Source organism: Xenopus tropicalis, chromosome 10 (assembly GCF_000004195.4).
Source record: "Xenopus tropicalis strain Nigerian chromosome 10, UCB_Xtro_10.0, whole genome shotgun sequence".
Lineage (NCBI taxonomy): Eukaryota > Metazoa > Chordata > Amphibia > Anura > Pipidae > Xenopus > Xenopus tropicalis.
Window position 1 is genome coordinate 3,307,981 of NC_030686.2, and position 15,463 is coordinate 3,323,443.

The 15,463-nt window shown below is 49.7% G+C and overlaps 1 protein-coding gene across 4 annotated transcripts in view; it reads right to left on the reverse strand.

Moving 5' to 3' along the window:
- Nucleotides 1-1,956: 1,956 nt before the first annotated feature.
- LOC116407958 (chloride channel CLIC-like protein 1) overlaps nucleotides 1,957-15,463 on the reverse strand; it is a 68,538-nt gene continuing 55,031 nt past the window's right edge. For 3 of the 4 annotated variants that reach the window (XR_004220640.1, XM_031894435.1, XM_031894434.1), the window contains one exon: nucleotides 1,957-3,163. Coding sequence is in view for 3 of the 4 variants with exons in the window: in XM_031894435.1 (XP_031750295.1) it covers nucleotides 2,915-3,163 (249 nt within the window). In the remaining variant the exon portion in view is untranslated. The remainder of the gene's footprint in view (nucleotides 3,164-15,463) is intronic. The other variant, XM_031894436.1, reaches the window with a different exon arrangement.

A 15,463-nucleotide genomic window follows, 5' to 3' on the forward strand; every position in this document is an offset into this window, starting at 1 on the left:
AGCAAGATGGGACAGTAGGGCAAGATGACAGCTAGGGCGAGATGGGGACAGTAGGCGAGATGGACAGTGCGAGATGGGACAGCTAGGCGACGTATGGCAGCTAGGCAAGATGGGACAGTAGACAAGGTAGCGGGAGAGACTAGGGCAGATGGAACTAGGCAAGATGGGGACAGATAGGCAAGATGGAGCAGTTCATAGACAAAATGGGACTGTAGGCAGATGGGACAGTAGCGGCAAGATGAGACAGTAGCAAGATGGACAGATAGGAATTCTTTTAGGGCACTGGAACTGATGCGAATGGGACAGTAGGCGAGATGGACAGTAGGGCGAGATGGACAGCTAGGCGGATGAGACGATAGACAAGAATGGGCAGGTAGGGCAAGTGGACAGTAGGCAAGATGGGACAGTAAGGGCAAGATAGGGGATGGACAGTTAGGACAAGATGGGCTGTAGGCAGAAAATGGGACAGTTGTAGGCAAGATAGAGCGTAGAGCAAATGGGACTGTAAGCAAATGGTGTGTAGGCAAGTGACGATGCAGCGCAAGATGGGACAGCTTAGGGCGAGATGGCGACGCATAGGGCGGAATCAAGTGGGGGGCAGATGGAGACAGTAGGGCAAGATGGGGACAGTAGGGCAAGATGGGGACAGTAGGGCAAGATGGGGCTGTAGGGCAAGATGGGGACAGTAGGGCAAGATGGAGACAGTAGGGCAAGATGGAGACAGTAGGGCAAGATGGAGACAAGGTTAGGGCAAGATGGGGACAGTAGGGCAAGATGGGGGACAGTAGGGCAAGATGGAGACAGTAGGGCAAGATGGAGACAGTAGGGCAAGATGGAGGCAGTAGGGCAAGATGGAGACAGTAGGGCAAGATGGAGACAGTAGGGCAAGATGGAGACAGTAGGGCAAGATGGAGACAGTAGGGCAAGATGGAGACAGTAGGGCAAGATGGGGACGAAGTAGAATAGTAGAAGTATAAAATAGAAAGGGCAGGACAAGGAGGCCATGATTGCCAGTAACCTATCAGAGTTCCACAACCTGTCGCGTTAGATACACATCATATGATTGAAGCTGCTAATGGGCCACATTCCGCTAACATCTGTTTGATTGGACCCCGGACTCCTGGAAGGTGAGGGTTAAACATCAAAGGCAACATAAAGCCATATGCAGTACTGTATATCTCTAGTAAAAACGTCTGACCCCATTTCCCCTGCAGCTCTGACTGACAGTTACAGCAGGCATTTAAGCACTAGACATGTCATGTGACCTAGTCATGTGATATGGTATCTCCCATTACACAGAGCGAATAAAGGCCAGTTTGAATTAGGTACCATTATATCCTATGGGAAAAGCCAGACATGTACAATACCATGTGTAAAAATGAAACTGGGTACAATAGACAGAGTGCGCAAAATAAAAAATGTTTTCCATATAGTTTGTGCGGTAAAAAGTTCATCTATAAAGGCTGAAGTGGGCAGATGTCTAACATAATAGCCAGAACACTACTTCCTGCTTTCAGCTCTTTAAGCTGTTAGTAGTCAGTAACCAATCAAACCATATGGGCCCTCCCTAATGTCACTGATTGGTTACTGACTCCTAACAGCTTAGAGAGCTACAAAGCAGGAAGTAGTGTTCTGGCTATTATGTTAGACACCTGCCCACTCCAGCCTTTATCGATGACATTTTTGCCCCATTAACTATATGGAAATGTTTTATTGTGCCCAGTCCGTCTGTTGTACCCAGTTTCATTTCTACACTGAACTTTCCCTTTAAAGCAACTGTCAGTCAGTGAAAGGGGGCGGATCCTTACCAAATATTAATGGTGCCCGCCAGACATTTTTTTATGGGATGAATCATTTGTAATAAATGTGCATTCCATAACCTGTGAGTATATATATATATATATGTGCCGACAATAACTCAGGGCTTTACTACATTAATAAAATCCATTTCTTTTCATAAATCTTTTCTTGTATTTTTTGACTCCGTGAATAACAATGTAAGTTTTGGTTTTATTCAAGTAGAAAATCTAACAGTCTAAAACAACCCCCCCATAATGGTAGGACCCAACACCCCCCTCCCCCATAATGGTAGGACCCCCATCACCCCCATTGCCCTAAAACCTCCCGTTGCTATGAACCAATTCCATGGAGCTGAACATCTCTAGGGACTTTCTTATCCTTGAAGACCATGGAGTTGACCTTCAGGTCAGTACAGTGGGAAATCTGGTACCCATGATGCTCTTTGTTCCTTAATAAGTAGTGTCCCTATGTACAAGAAGGGGCCCCTTTAGCCCCCGCGCCCAATGCTGAGGGGCAACTTCCTGTTCCTATGAGCCAATTCCATGGAGCTGAACATCACAAGGGGGTTTCTTGTCCTTGAAGACCATGGAGTTGACCTTCAGGTCAGTACGGTGGGAAATCTGGTACCCATGATGCTCTTTGTTCCACAATAAGTAGTGTCCCTATGTACAAGAAGGGGCCCCTTTAGCCCCCGCACCCAATGCTGAGGGGCAACTTCCCGTTGCTATGAGCCAATTCCATGGAGCTGAACATCTCTAGGGGGTTTCTTGTCCTTGAAGACCATGGAGTTGACCTTCAGGTCAGTACGGTGGGAAATCTGGTACCCATGATGCTCTTTGTTCCACAATAAGTAGTGTCCCTATGTACAAGCAGGGGCCCCTTTATCCCCCACGTCCAAAGCTGAGGGGCAACTTCCCGTTGCTATGAGCCAATTCCATGGAGCTGAACATCTCTAGGGACTTTCTTGTACTTGAAGACCATGGAGTTGACCTTCAGGTCAGTACGGGGGAAATCTAGTACCCATGATGCTCTTTGTTCCTTAATAAGTAGTGTCCCTATGTACAAGAAGGGGCCCCTATAGCCCCCGCGCCCAAGGCTGAGGGGCAACAGGACCCTACGAAGCTTTTATGCTCTTTGACTTGGGCTTCACGGTTGGTGGTTGACAAGTGACCTGGATCGAGCGGTTTCTTCCCAAATAGACGGTCAGAAGAACTGTCACCAGCGCCAGTGGGAGCAAAAGGAAAACGGGCAACTGCCATTGGCTGGGAACCTCTTTCATGACGTTGCGGAGACTCCGCCCCAGTACGTGGCTAAGGAGCTCCATTGGGTGGACGATGGTTCTGGTGACTGCAGAGCCGATAGCCTGGAACGAGAGATTGATGGATAAGGACAATATTCACTTATGTTATAGAATGGCCAATTCTACACGACTTTTCAATTGGTCTTCATTGTTTATTTTATTATAGTTTTTGAATTATTTGCCTTCTTAGTCTCTGAAGTTTTTCAATGGGGGTCACTGACCCCGGCAGCCAAACCCTATTGCTCTGTGAGGCTCCAGTTTTATTGTTATTGTTACTTTTTATTCCTTATCTTTCTATTCAGCCCCTCCCCTATTCATATGTCAGTCTTTCATTCAACTCACACGCTCGTTGCTAAGGTCATTTGGACCCTAGCAACCAGATAGTTGTTATAACTCCAAACTGGAGAGCTGCTGAATGAAAACGGAAATAATTAAAAAACTACAAATGATAAAAAATGAAGACCAATTGCAAATTGTCTCAGAATATCCCTCTCTACATTATACTAAAATACAAAGTACGTATACGCACTCCGATGATCCATATCCCGGAATAACGAGTGGTACCACTGGGAAATGGCCCCCGAACGTCTGGAAATGGACAAGATCAACTTCCCAACCCCAGTTTGGCTGTAAATCACATTTATGGGAAAATAATGACTTCTGGCGCAAAGGTACAAATCTTACTAAATGCCACTGGGGGTCAGTTTGTAACAGAAGTTTGACACTTGGTGACCCCCCTATGTCAGAGCCGTGACAGCTGCACAGTAAAATACACTTATTCCTGCAGATCCCATTGTCATTATCTGCCTGCCGGGGGGGGGGGAACTCTGAGTATCACTCATGTATTATAAGGGATAATGTACCCCCTACTGTAAATGATAAGGATATTAGCAGTCACTGAGGGGTTCTGTGCCCCCCATATAAAGGCACAAGGCTGCAGGCTGAGTTATACAGGGAACTCTGAGTATCACTCATGTATTATAAGGGATAATGTACCCCCTACTGTAAATGATAAGGATATTAGCAGTCACTGAGGGGTTCTGTGCCCATATAAAGGCACAAGGCTGCAGGCTGAGTTATACAGGGAACTCTGAGTATCACTCATGTATTATAAGGGATAATGTACCCCCTACTGTAAATGATAAGGATATTAGCAGTCACTGAGGGGTTCTGTGCCCCCCATATAAAGGCACAAGGCTGCAGGCTGAGTTATACAGGGAACTCTGAGTATCACTCATGTATTATAAGGGATAGTGTACCCCCTACTGTAAATGATAAGGATATTAGCAGTCACTGAGGGGCTCTGTGCCCCCCATATAAAGGCACAAGGCTGCAGGCTGAGTTATACAGGGAACTCTGAGTATCACTCATGTATTATAAGGGATAGTGTACCCCCTACTGTAAATGATAAGGATATTAGCAGTCACTGAGGGGTTCTGTGCCCCCCATATAAAGGCACAAGGCTGCAGGCTGAGTTATACAGGGAACTCTGAGTATCACTCATGTATTATAAGGGATAATGTACCCCCTACTGTAAATGATAAGGATATTAGCAGTCACTGAGGGGTTCTGTGCCCCCCATATAAAGGCACAAGGCTGCAGGCTGAGTTATACAGGGAACTCTGAGTATCACTCATGTATTATAAGGGATAATGTACCCCCTACTGTAAATGATAAGGATATTAGCAGTCACTGAGGGGTTCTGTGCCCCCCATATAAAGGCACAAGGCTGCAGGCTGAGTTATACAGGGAACTCTGAGTATCACTCATGTATTATAAGGGATAATGTACCCCCTACTGTAAATGATAAGGATATTAGCAGTCACTGAGGGGTTCTGTGCCCATATAAAGGCACAAGGCTGCAGGCTGAGTTATACAGGGAACTCATATACTATAAGGGGTAACCGTAACTAGGGGAGGGGCACATAGATATTTAGAGAGATACAAAACATACAGTAAATCTATTACACAGATATTTCCATGGGGGCCACATGTTTTTCATCCACCGTCGGGTTCTTGGTTCCTATCTCATCTCTATAAAACATATCAGTTAATGGGGAGGATTAAGGGCTCCGGAGATTCACAATGTTTCCTTCTCCCCATTAAACCCACGGGGTGGGGGGGGGGCAATAGATCTGCCTTTCCCACCTGATTTATTGCAGGGATCACCCCACAGATGCACAGATACAGATCAGAGCAATATTGCGGCTCCACTTGATGGAATAATCCCTGGGGGGATATATATAATATCTATATATAAAATATACAGTATATATGTAATATATATATAGGGGGGGGCAACAGGAATACGAGGTGAAGTCATTACCCCCCACCCCAAATCCTTTGGAATTAGGGCCCCCCCTCTGCTCCAATGGGGTTGGATACGACGCAATTCAATTAATGAGTGACGCCCCCCTCCGCTTACTAATATCCCGCGCCCCTTTTCCATGATAAATTCCAGCCTCAATGGGGGGGGGGGGGAGAGGTTAAAGGTACAGAGCGCAGAAAACATTCATAATAATTGGTGGATGGAGCAGCTACACTCAGTAGGCCAGTTGTTTAATGAAATATATAGGACAATATCCTGCATATTCTGACCAATTCAGTTGCTGCAATCAATAGGCCAGTTTTGACGTGACTTAAAAGCCCCCATATAGAATCATCATCCTTCCATTTGTTTAGTTGCCATGGTCACCAAACTAAACCAGCTTGAGTCTTATATCAACCTGAGGTTCTATTCTCTGACACCTTGTCCGGCGCAGCCAGGGAGCAGCTCCAGCAGAGAATTAATGTACTTTCCCTCCCTTAGCAATACATAAAGGCCACGCTGAACCAATTACATGCCGGGATTTGATCAGATTACTGGGATAAAGAGCTCCATGGGGATAGATGGGATTTGTACAATTGAATGTAACAGGGGATCCTCTCTTCTTCCTATAGCCTACAGGGAAACTAATACTCTGTTATAAAGATAGAATCTCAGCCATAAAGCAGGGCAGGACTGCTGCTTACAATGGGGGGATCAGATAGGATCTGTGCCACTGTGACAGAATGCTCTGTTATACAGATAGCTAGAATCTCAGCCATAAAGCAGGGCAGGACTGCTGCTTACAATGGGGGGATCAGATAGGATCTGTGCCACTGTGACAGAATGCTCTGTTATACAGATAGCTAGAATCTCAGCCATAAAGCAGGGCAGGACTGCTGCTTACAATGGGGGGATCAGATAGGATCTGTGCCACTGTGACAGAATGCTCTGTTATACAGATAGCTAGAATCTCAGCCATAAAGCAGGGCAGGACTGCTGCTTACAATGGGGGGGGGATCAGATAGGATCTGTGCCACTGTGACAGAATGCTCTGTTATACAGATAGCTAGAATCTCAGCCATAAAGCAGGGCAGGACTGCTGCTTACAATGGGGGGATCAGATAGGATCTGTGCCACTGTGACAGAATGCTCTGTTATACAGATAGCTAGAATCTCAGCCATAAAGCAGGGCAGGACTGCTGCTTACAATGGGGGGGATCAGATAGGATCTGTGCCACTGTGACAGAATGCTCTGTTATACAGATAGCTAGAATCTCAGCCATAAAGCAGGGCAGGACTGCTGCTTACAATGGGGGGATCAGATAGGATCTGTGCCACTGTGACAGAATGCTCTGTTATACAGATAGCTAGAATCTCAGCCATAAAGCAGGGCAGGACTGCTGCTTACAATGGGGGGGATCAGATAGGATCTGTGCCACTGTGACAGAATGCTCTGTTATACAGATAGCTAGAATCTCAGCCATAAAGCAGGGCAGGGCTGCTGTTAAACAGTAGCATCACTATAACCAAAAATATTTTTGAGGAGCGGTGAATCCCCGGGTTGGAAATAACAGGCAAAATCCCATCCTTTCAGCCCAGTGAGACTGGAGGCCGCGCGGCACAGCTGGAATCTGCCGATTAATTACCTGCAGAACAGGAAACCTGAGCCCGATGGGTCTGTAACAGTTCTGGCACCGGATCAAATGAGAAGCAATAAAAGTGTTTATTTAACATCACTTTAGGGGATGAGATTATCACTAATGGTTTCCGGGGGGGGGGGGGGGGGGGGGTGGGGGGGGTATCACATTGCCCCGTACTAATGAGGCCTCCGTGAATGGCAGGGGGATTAGAGAATATACTGAGGCTGAGAGAGAAGGAGAGAATATACTGAGGAAGGAGAGAGAAGGAGAGAATATACTGAGGAAGGAGAGAATATACTGAGGAAGGAGAGAATATACTGAGGCTGAGAGAGAAGGAGAGAATATACTGAGGCTGAGAGAGAAGGAGAGAATATACTGAGGCTGAGATAGAAGGAGAGAATATACTGAGGGAGGGAGAATATACTGAGGGAGGGAGAATATACTGAGAAGGGGAGAATATAATGAGGCTGAGATAGAAGGAGAGAATATACTGAGGGAGGGAGAATATACTGAGGGAGGGAGAATATACTGAGAAGGGGAGAATATAATGAGGCTGAGATAGAAGGAGAGAATATACTGAGGATGAGATAGAAGGAGAGAATATACTAAGGAAGGAGAGAATATACTGAGGATGAGATAGAAGGAGAGAATATACTAAGGAAGGAGAGAATATACTGAGGCTGAAATAGAAGGAGAGAATATACTAAGGAAGGAGAGAATATACTGAGGCTGAGATAGAAGGAGAGAATATACTGAGGGAGGGAGAATATACTGAGCAGGGGAGATTATAATGAGGCTGAGATAGGAGAGAATATACTGAGGATGAGATAGAAGGAGAGAATATACTGAGGGAGGAGAGAATATACTGAGAAAGGGTATAATATACAGAGAAAGAGAGAATATACTGAGGCTGAGAAGGAGAGAATAGACTGAGGCTGAGAAGGAGAGAATATACTGAGGCTGAGAAGGAGAGAATATACTGAGGATGAGAGAGAAGGAGAGAATATACTGAGGGAGGGAGAATATACTGAGGATGAGATAGAAGGAGAGAATACACTGAGGGAGGGAGAATATACTGAGAAGGAGAGAATATACAGGGGGGAGAATATACTGATGAGGGAGAATATACGGAGGACAGAGAAGGAGAGAATATATTGAGAGAGGGAGAATATACTGAGATAGCTCCCATCTGCCCTGCCCATTGGCTCCCATCTGCCCGGCCCGTTGGCTCCCATCTGCCCTGCCCGTTGGCTCCCATCTGCCCGGCCCGTTGGCTCCCATCTGCCCGGCCCGTTGGCTCCCATCTGCCCGGCCCGTTGGCTCCCATCTGCCCTGCCCGTTGGCTCCCATCTGCCCGGCCCGTTGGCTCCCATCTGCCCGCCGTTGGCTCCCATCTGCCCGGCCCGTTGGCTCCCATCTGCCCGGCCCGTTGGCTCCCATCTGCCCGGCCCGTTGGCTCCCATCTGCCCGGCCCGTTGGCTCCCATCTGCCCGGCCCGTTGGCTCCCATCTGCCCGGCCCGTTGGCTCCCATCTGCCCTGCCCGTTGGCTCCCATCTGCCCGGCCCGTTGGCTCCCATCTGCCCTGCCCGTTGGCTCCCATCTGCCCTGCCCGTTGGCTCCCATCTGCCCGGCCCGTTGGCTCCCATCTGCCCGGCCCGTTGGCTCCCATCTGCCCGGCCCGTTGGCTCCCATCTGCCCTGCCCATTGGCTCCCATCTGCCCTGCCCATTGGCTCCCATCTGCCCTGCCCATTGGCTCCCATCTGCCCTGCTGGGCCCAGTTATTGGCGGCTCCGTGAATCGGGTTTTTATGTAACTTTTTGCAATAATAATATTTCCTTTATTCTCACTAAGTGGCGATTTCCTCTCATTCCCCACATGTCTGGCGCCCGGCGAGTATCACTCCATCTCTGGCCCTCGGCCCAAAGTGCTGCTAATTCTACGGTTCTGGTTCAGAACTGGGGCAGATCCCTGGCCCCGAGGCGCAGGCCCATCAGTGCTTCTCATACAAACAGCCCCGGCCTGGGGGATTTACTGGCTCTGCTGTATTCATGGGGTGCAGGTAGGGAGTTACTGGAGGCCCCCCCCCCCAACAACCCCCCCACCCCAAAACTTGGGCCTCAGTCGGGGGTTTATATAAATGACCCCCATGGGGTTTAGTGGGAGTCCGTATAAGGACTCAGTGGCGCCGCCGGACGGGCCGGACATTGGAATCAGAACAACCCAAAGCCACGGGCTGATTTATTCCTGTAACCCACCCAAGCCCCCCCGGCCTGGGCACAATAACAGTCACTCATTTAATCCAGTCTCTTTGGGAATTATCCTGGGACCGGGGTCGGAGCGGGAGGGACTGGGGTCGGAGCGGGAGGGACTGGGGTCGGAGCGAGTGGGACTGGGGTCGGAGCGGATGGGACTGCGGTGGGAGCGGGTGGGACTGGGGTGGGAGAGGGTGGGACTGGGGTCGGAGCGAGTGGGACCGGGGTCGGAGCGGGTGGGACCGGGGTCGGAGCGGGAGGGACTGGGGTCGGAGAGGATGGGACCGGGGTCGGAGAGGGTGGGACCGGGGTCGGAGAGGGTGGGACTGGGGTCGGAGAGGGTGGGACTGGGGTGGGACTGGGGTGGGAGAGGATGGGATTGGGGTGGGAGAGGGTGGGACTGGGGTGGGAGAGGGTGGGACTGGGGTGGGAGAGGGTGGGACCGGGGTCGGAGCGGGTGGGACTGGGGTCGGAGCGGGAGGGACTGGGGTCGGAGAGGGTGGGACCGGGGTCGGAGAGGGTGGGACTGGGGGTGGAGCGGATGGGACTGGGGTCGGAGAGGGTGGGACTGGGGTCGGAGAGGGTGGGACTGGGGTCGGAGCGGGAGGGACTGGGGTCGGAGGGGATGGGACTGGGGTCGGAGAGGGTGGGACTGGGGTCGGAGCAGGTGGGACTGGGGTCGGAGCGGGAGGGACTGGGGTCGGAGCGGGTGGGACTGGGGTCGGAGCGGGTGGGACTGGGGTCGGAGAGGGTGGGACTGGGGTCGGAGCGGGAGGGACTGGGGTCGGAGCGGGAGGGACTGGGGTCGGAGCGGGAGGGACTGGGGTCGGAGCGGGACTGGGTTGGGCACAATAGCACCTTATAGTCCCAGCCACGCACAGGGATAAACCCAACCCAAGCTCTACCAGCGGCTCAGACCCGGTGCTGTTCTACTGACACTACTGGGGCAGCTGAATACGGGTCACGCCCATAGGTGATCCTCACTTACACCCAAAGCTTTTGTGCCCATTGGTCACTCAGGACCCAGTCAGACCCAATCAACCCAAAACTAGTGGCGTCGGTGCATCGCTAACATTAACATCCAGAACCCAGAAGGATTATGACCTAATCAAGCCACAGGGTGACTCCATCGAAGGTTGAATGGGCGTGGCTTGTCAGAAAGTGGGAGGGGCTTGAGCTTGTTCCACATTTTAATATTCAGATTTCCTTATGGGCAGAACCACCTGAGAGAATATTGGGGGGGTGTGAGTTCCAAACACATGCCCCTAGCTGCCCATGTCATTGTGCCCCTCTTACAGAAGGGCCGGGGGGCTTGTGGGCCGGGGGAATGACAGGGTCCGCCTTTCCCGGGTCGAATTTCCAGAACATACTTTGCGCTCAGCACTTAATCTTCCATCAACATTTGGGATCCGCTCGCTGCCAAACTTCCCCTCGTCGGGTTCCACACGAGTCTCGTTCCCATAGGAAAATCGTCAAGGGAAAGAAAAGCTTCAGTGGCCACCGGGCCGGGGAGAGACATTAAAGGGAAAGTTCTGCTTAGAATGGACTCTAACCCCGGGGGGTAGATAACGGCTGTAGCAACGGCTCTGGGTCCATATTCTGCAGAACTCCAGCATTTTAGATTTTGCTATAGAAGTTGCCTAAAAATGTAATTATAGATGCAAGAAAATTCACCAATGAGAATTCTACTGATCAATAACTTCATTATAAATGCAGGAGAAGTGACCAATGAGAATGCCGATTCCCTCTGTGCCTGTCGAAGAAATTCCCCCATTCCTATACAGCACTTACTCCACTGTGTAACCCCCCCCCCATCCCTTCCTCCAACTCCCAGCACCCCAGCGCCATGAGCGAGAGCGGGGAAATGACAGAACCGCCAGTTGGAGGGAATTGGACGCCATATAGATACAGTATAGCCGCCATTAGCCACGAGACTGGCGCTGATTATCCGAGACCGACGCGCTGCGGAATTTCAAAAAGAAGGTTAAAATGTTGAAATGTACAAAGTGAGAGCGAGGGATTGGGAGTGTAAGTGCCAATAAATGGGCTTATCGGATTTAGTGGAAATATGCGCCTGTCTGCGCTCTAGCTCCTCCCCCTATCCGCATCAATCATTTCACTTTTGCTCAGATTCCCATTTGTTTCCCCAGTTCCTTAGCAGCCCCCGACACTGAGCTGTAATTCCCGGGGCCCTGTACTCCCTGCTCAAGGGCCGGACTAACCTGCCTGCCCAACAGTAAACGGGTTAAAGAGTTGCACTTACCCTGCCACAGTCATGTGACCTTTACTGCTGTGCTGCAAGTTGGAGTGATATCCCCCCCGCCCCTCACCCCCAGCAGCCAATCAGCAGAACAATGGGAAGGGAGCAAGATAGCAGCTCCCAGTAGGTATCAGAATAGCACTCAATAGTAAGAAATCCAAGTCCGGCTTGGGACTCCTCCAGTTACATGGGAGTAGGAGAAACAATAGGTTAGCTGAAAGCAGTTCTAATGTGTAGCGCTGGCTCCTTCTGAAAGCTCAGACTCAGGCACACTTTACTGCTGCGCTGCAAGTTGGAGTGATATCCCCCCCCCCCTCACCCCCAGCAGCCGATCAGCAGAACAATGGGAAGGGAGCAAGATAGCAGCTCCCAGTAGGTATCAGAATAGCACTCAATAGTAAGAAATCCAAGTCCGGCTTGGGACTCCTCCAGTTACATGGGAGTAGGAGAAACAATAGGTTAGCTGAAAGCAGTTCTAATGTGTAGCGCTGGCTGAAAGCTCAGACTCAGGCACACTTTACTGCTGCGCTGCAAGTTGGAGTGATATCCCCCCCCTCACCCCCAGCAGCCGATCAGCAGAACAATGGGAAGGGAGCAAGATAGCAGCTCCCAGTAGGTATCAGAATAGCACTCAATAGTAAGAAATCCAAGTCCGGCTTGGGACTCCTCCAGTTACATGGGAGTAGGAGAAACAATAGGTTAGCTGAAAGCAGGTCTAATGTGTAGCGCTGGCTGAAAGCGCAGACTCAGGCACACTTTACTGCTGCGCTGCAAGTATTCGTTTTTAACTTCAAATGGGGGTCACTGACCCCGGCAGCCAAACCCTATTGCTCTGTGAGGCTCCAGTTTTATGGTTATTGTTACTTTTTATTCCTTATCTTTCTATTCAGCCCCTCCCCTATTCATATACCAGCCTCTCATTCAACCCCTCTTTGGTTGCCAAGGTAATTTGGACCCTAGCAACCAGCTGAACTGAAATAACTAAAAAACTACAAATAATAAAAAATGAAGACCAATTGCAAATTGTCTCAGAATATCACTCTCTCAAAGGTGAACAACCCACAATTTGAGGCACCTGAAGACAGGGAGTTTCATTGGCCGCCCCGGTCCCATCATTCCCACCGCACCAACCCCAGTTCCATCCCATTAAGATATTAGTATAAAATCAAATTTCAGCATTATATTTCCTTGAGAAAGACCCCCCTCTCTGCTTCCCATGGGTCCGGACCCCCCACTCTGTAGGAAGCCGCCGATCCCCGACCCACATTGTCACTTTGTGACTCCTCGGATGAGACGTTGGGCGACTTAATCCTCTGAAAACACATGGGGGGGGGATTAAGGGAGCTCTGGAGAGATTAACCAGCCCACGTAATTGCTCAGTATAAATATTCAAGCGGACGCAGAATTAATCCGCCGGCGGCTCAACAACCCAAACATTCGCTTCCGCCCTGCACTGCGCGACCCCGGGAATGTGCGGATTTGGTTACAAAATAAAACATTTATTTATGAGTTACAATAAAAAAATGTTCTTTCCCGTTTAATGAGATTATATGATCCTAAGAGCGTAACCCTGAACTCGTGGGAACGGGGGGCTGGTCGTGACGCCAATGGAAGGCCCCCAAAAGCCGGGGACCGTGGGGAATTTAGCTTTGTGGCTTCTGGAAAGAACACGTTTTTGTTCCAAATTCACACACATTAGAACTGCTTTCAGATAACCTATTGTTTCTCCTACTCCCATGTAACTGGAGGAGTCCCAAGCCGGACTTGGATTTCTTACTATTCTGATACCTACTGGGAGCTGCTATCTTGCTCCCTTCCCATTGTTCTGCTGATCGGCTGCTGGGGGTGAGGGGGGGGGGGGGGATATGACTTCAACTTGCAGCGCAGCAGTAAAGTGTGCCTGAGTCTGAGCTTTCAGCCAGCGCTACACATTAGAAATGCTTTCAGCTAACCTATTGTTTCTCCTACTCCCATGTAACTGGAGGAGTCCCAAGCCGGACTTGGATTTCTTACTATTGAGTGCTATTCTGATACCTACTGGGAGCTGCTATCTTGCTCCCTTCCCATTGTTCTGCTGATCGGCTGCTGGGGGTGAGGGGGGGGATATCACTCCAACTTGCAGCGCAGCAGTAAAGTGTGCCTGAGTCTGAGCTTTCAGCCAGCGCTACACATTAGAACTGCTTTCAGCTAACCTATTGTTTCTCCTACTCCCATGTAACTGGAGGAGTCCCAAGCCGGACTTGGATTTCTTACTATTGAGTGCTATTCTGATACCTACTGGGAGCTGCTATCTTGCTCCCTTCCCATTGTTCTGCTGATCGGCTGCTGGGGGTGAGTGGGGGGGATATCACTCCAACTTGCAGCGCAGCAGTAAAGTGTGCCTGAGTCTGAGCTTTCAGAAGGAGCCAGCGCTACACATTAGACACACTTCACACTTTTACATGATGCCAACCAATTCCAAATTCTTTCAACAAATAGTCTGAAAATAGCTGAACTGTATAAGATGCCGGGGCAGTGGGTGCTGACGTACTCCCCGTACCCTGCAGGTGTCTATGGGAGAGACGGGGAGTTGCCCGATGTGATTGATTATACGACTTTTATACTGTCAGCAAACTGTCAGTTTCTCCCGAAATGTAACATTTTTTACATATTAAACATGATCTGCTGCAGACTGACACGGCGCAGAACTGCCCCGTTACACTACTGGGGATAGATAGACAGACAGACAGAGACAGACTGGGAGTGTTACATGGGGATTTACTGGCAGTTACACACTCCCCTTTGGGTTACGGATCAAACAGCAGCGTCTGCCATTAACCCCAAAGGGATTATGGGATTAGGGACCTTGCCAGGTGCCCAGGAAGCTGACTGACGGGGTTTGAAGGGAAGTGACATCACAGGGGAAGGGGTTGCACTTCCTTTTTCCCAAAACCGCCAGGGGCAGCAATATGAAAAGTAAAATGGGTGACAAAATGATCTGGGGATATGGAAACCAAAAGGAAAGAACAATCGAGATATTAAAAGACCGAGATGGGGGAGACCAGGCAGGGATAAGCTGAAACATAGACTTACTAATATCTGTGGGTATAAATCCCATATAATAAATAATAACACACCGATAGGGAGGGGCCTATTACAGCTAGATCTGTAACATACACTAGGAACCAACCCAACAAGGGATACACTGGTTCAATAAAAAGACTCAAGGTATCGACCCAGATAAAGAAACACTGAGCACCCACCCAACCAAAGACACACTAGGCACCCACCCAACCAAAGACACACTAGGCACCCACCCAACCAAAAGACACACTAGGAACCCACCCAACCAAAAGACACACTAGGAACCCACCCAACCAAAAGACACACTAGGAACCCACCCAACCAAAAGACACACTAGGAACCCACCCAACCAAAAGACACACTAGGAACCCACCCAACCAAAAGACACACTAGGAACCCACCCAACCAAAGATACACTAGGCACCCACCCAACCAAAGACACACTAGGAACGCAACCAACCAAAGACACACTAGGAACGCAACCAACCAAAGAAACACTAGGCACCCACCCAACCAAAAGACACACTAGGCACCCACCCAACCAAAAGACACACTAGGAACCCACCCAACCAAAAGACACACTAGGAACCCACCCAACCAAAGAAACACTAGGCACCCACCCAACCAAAAGACACACTAGGCACCCACCCAACCAAAGACAAACTAGGAACGCAACCAACCAAAGACACACTAGGAACGCAACCAACCAAAGACACACTAGGAACGCAACCAACCAAAGAAACACTAGGCACCCAACCAACCAAAAGACACACTAGGAACCCACTCAACCAAAAGACACACTAGGAACCCACTCAACCAAAAGACACACTAGGAACCC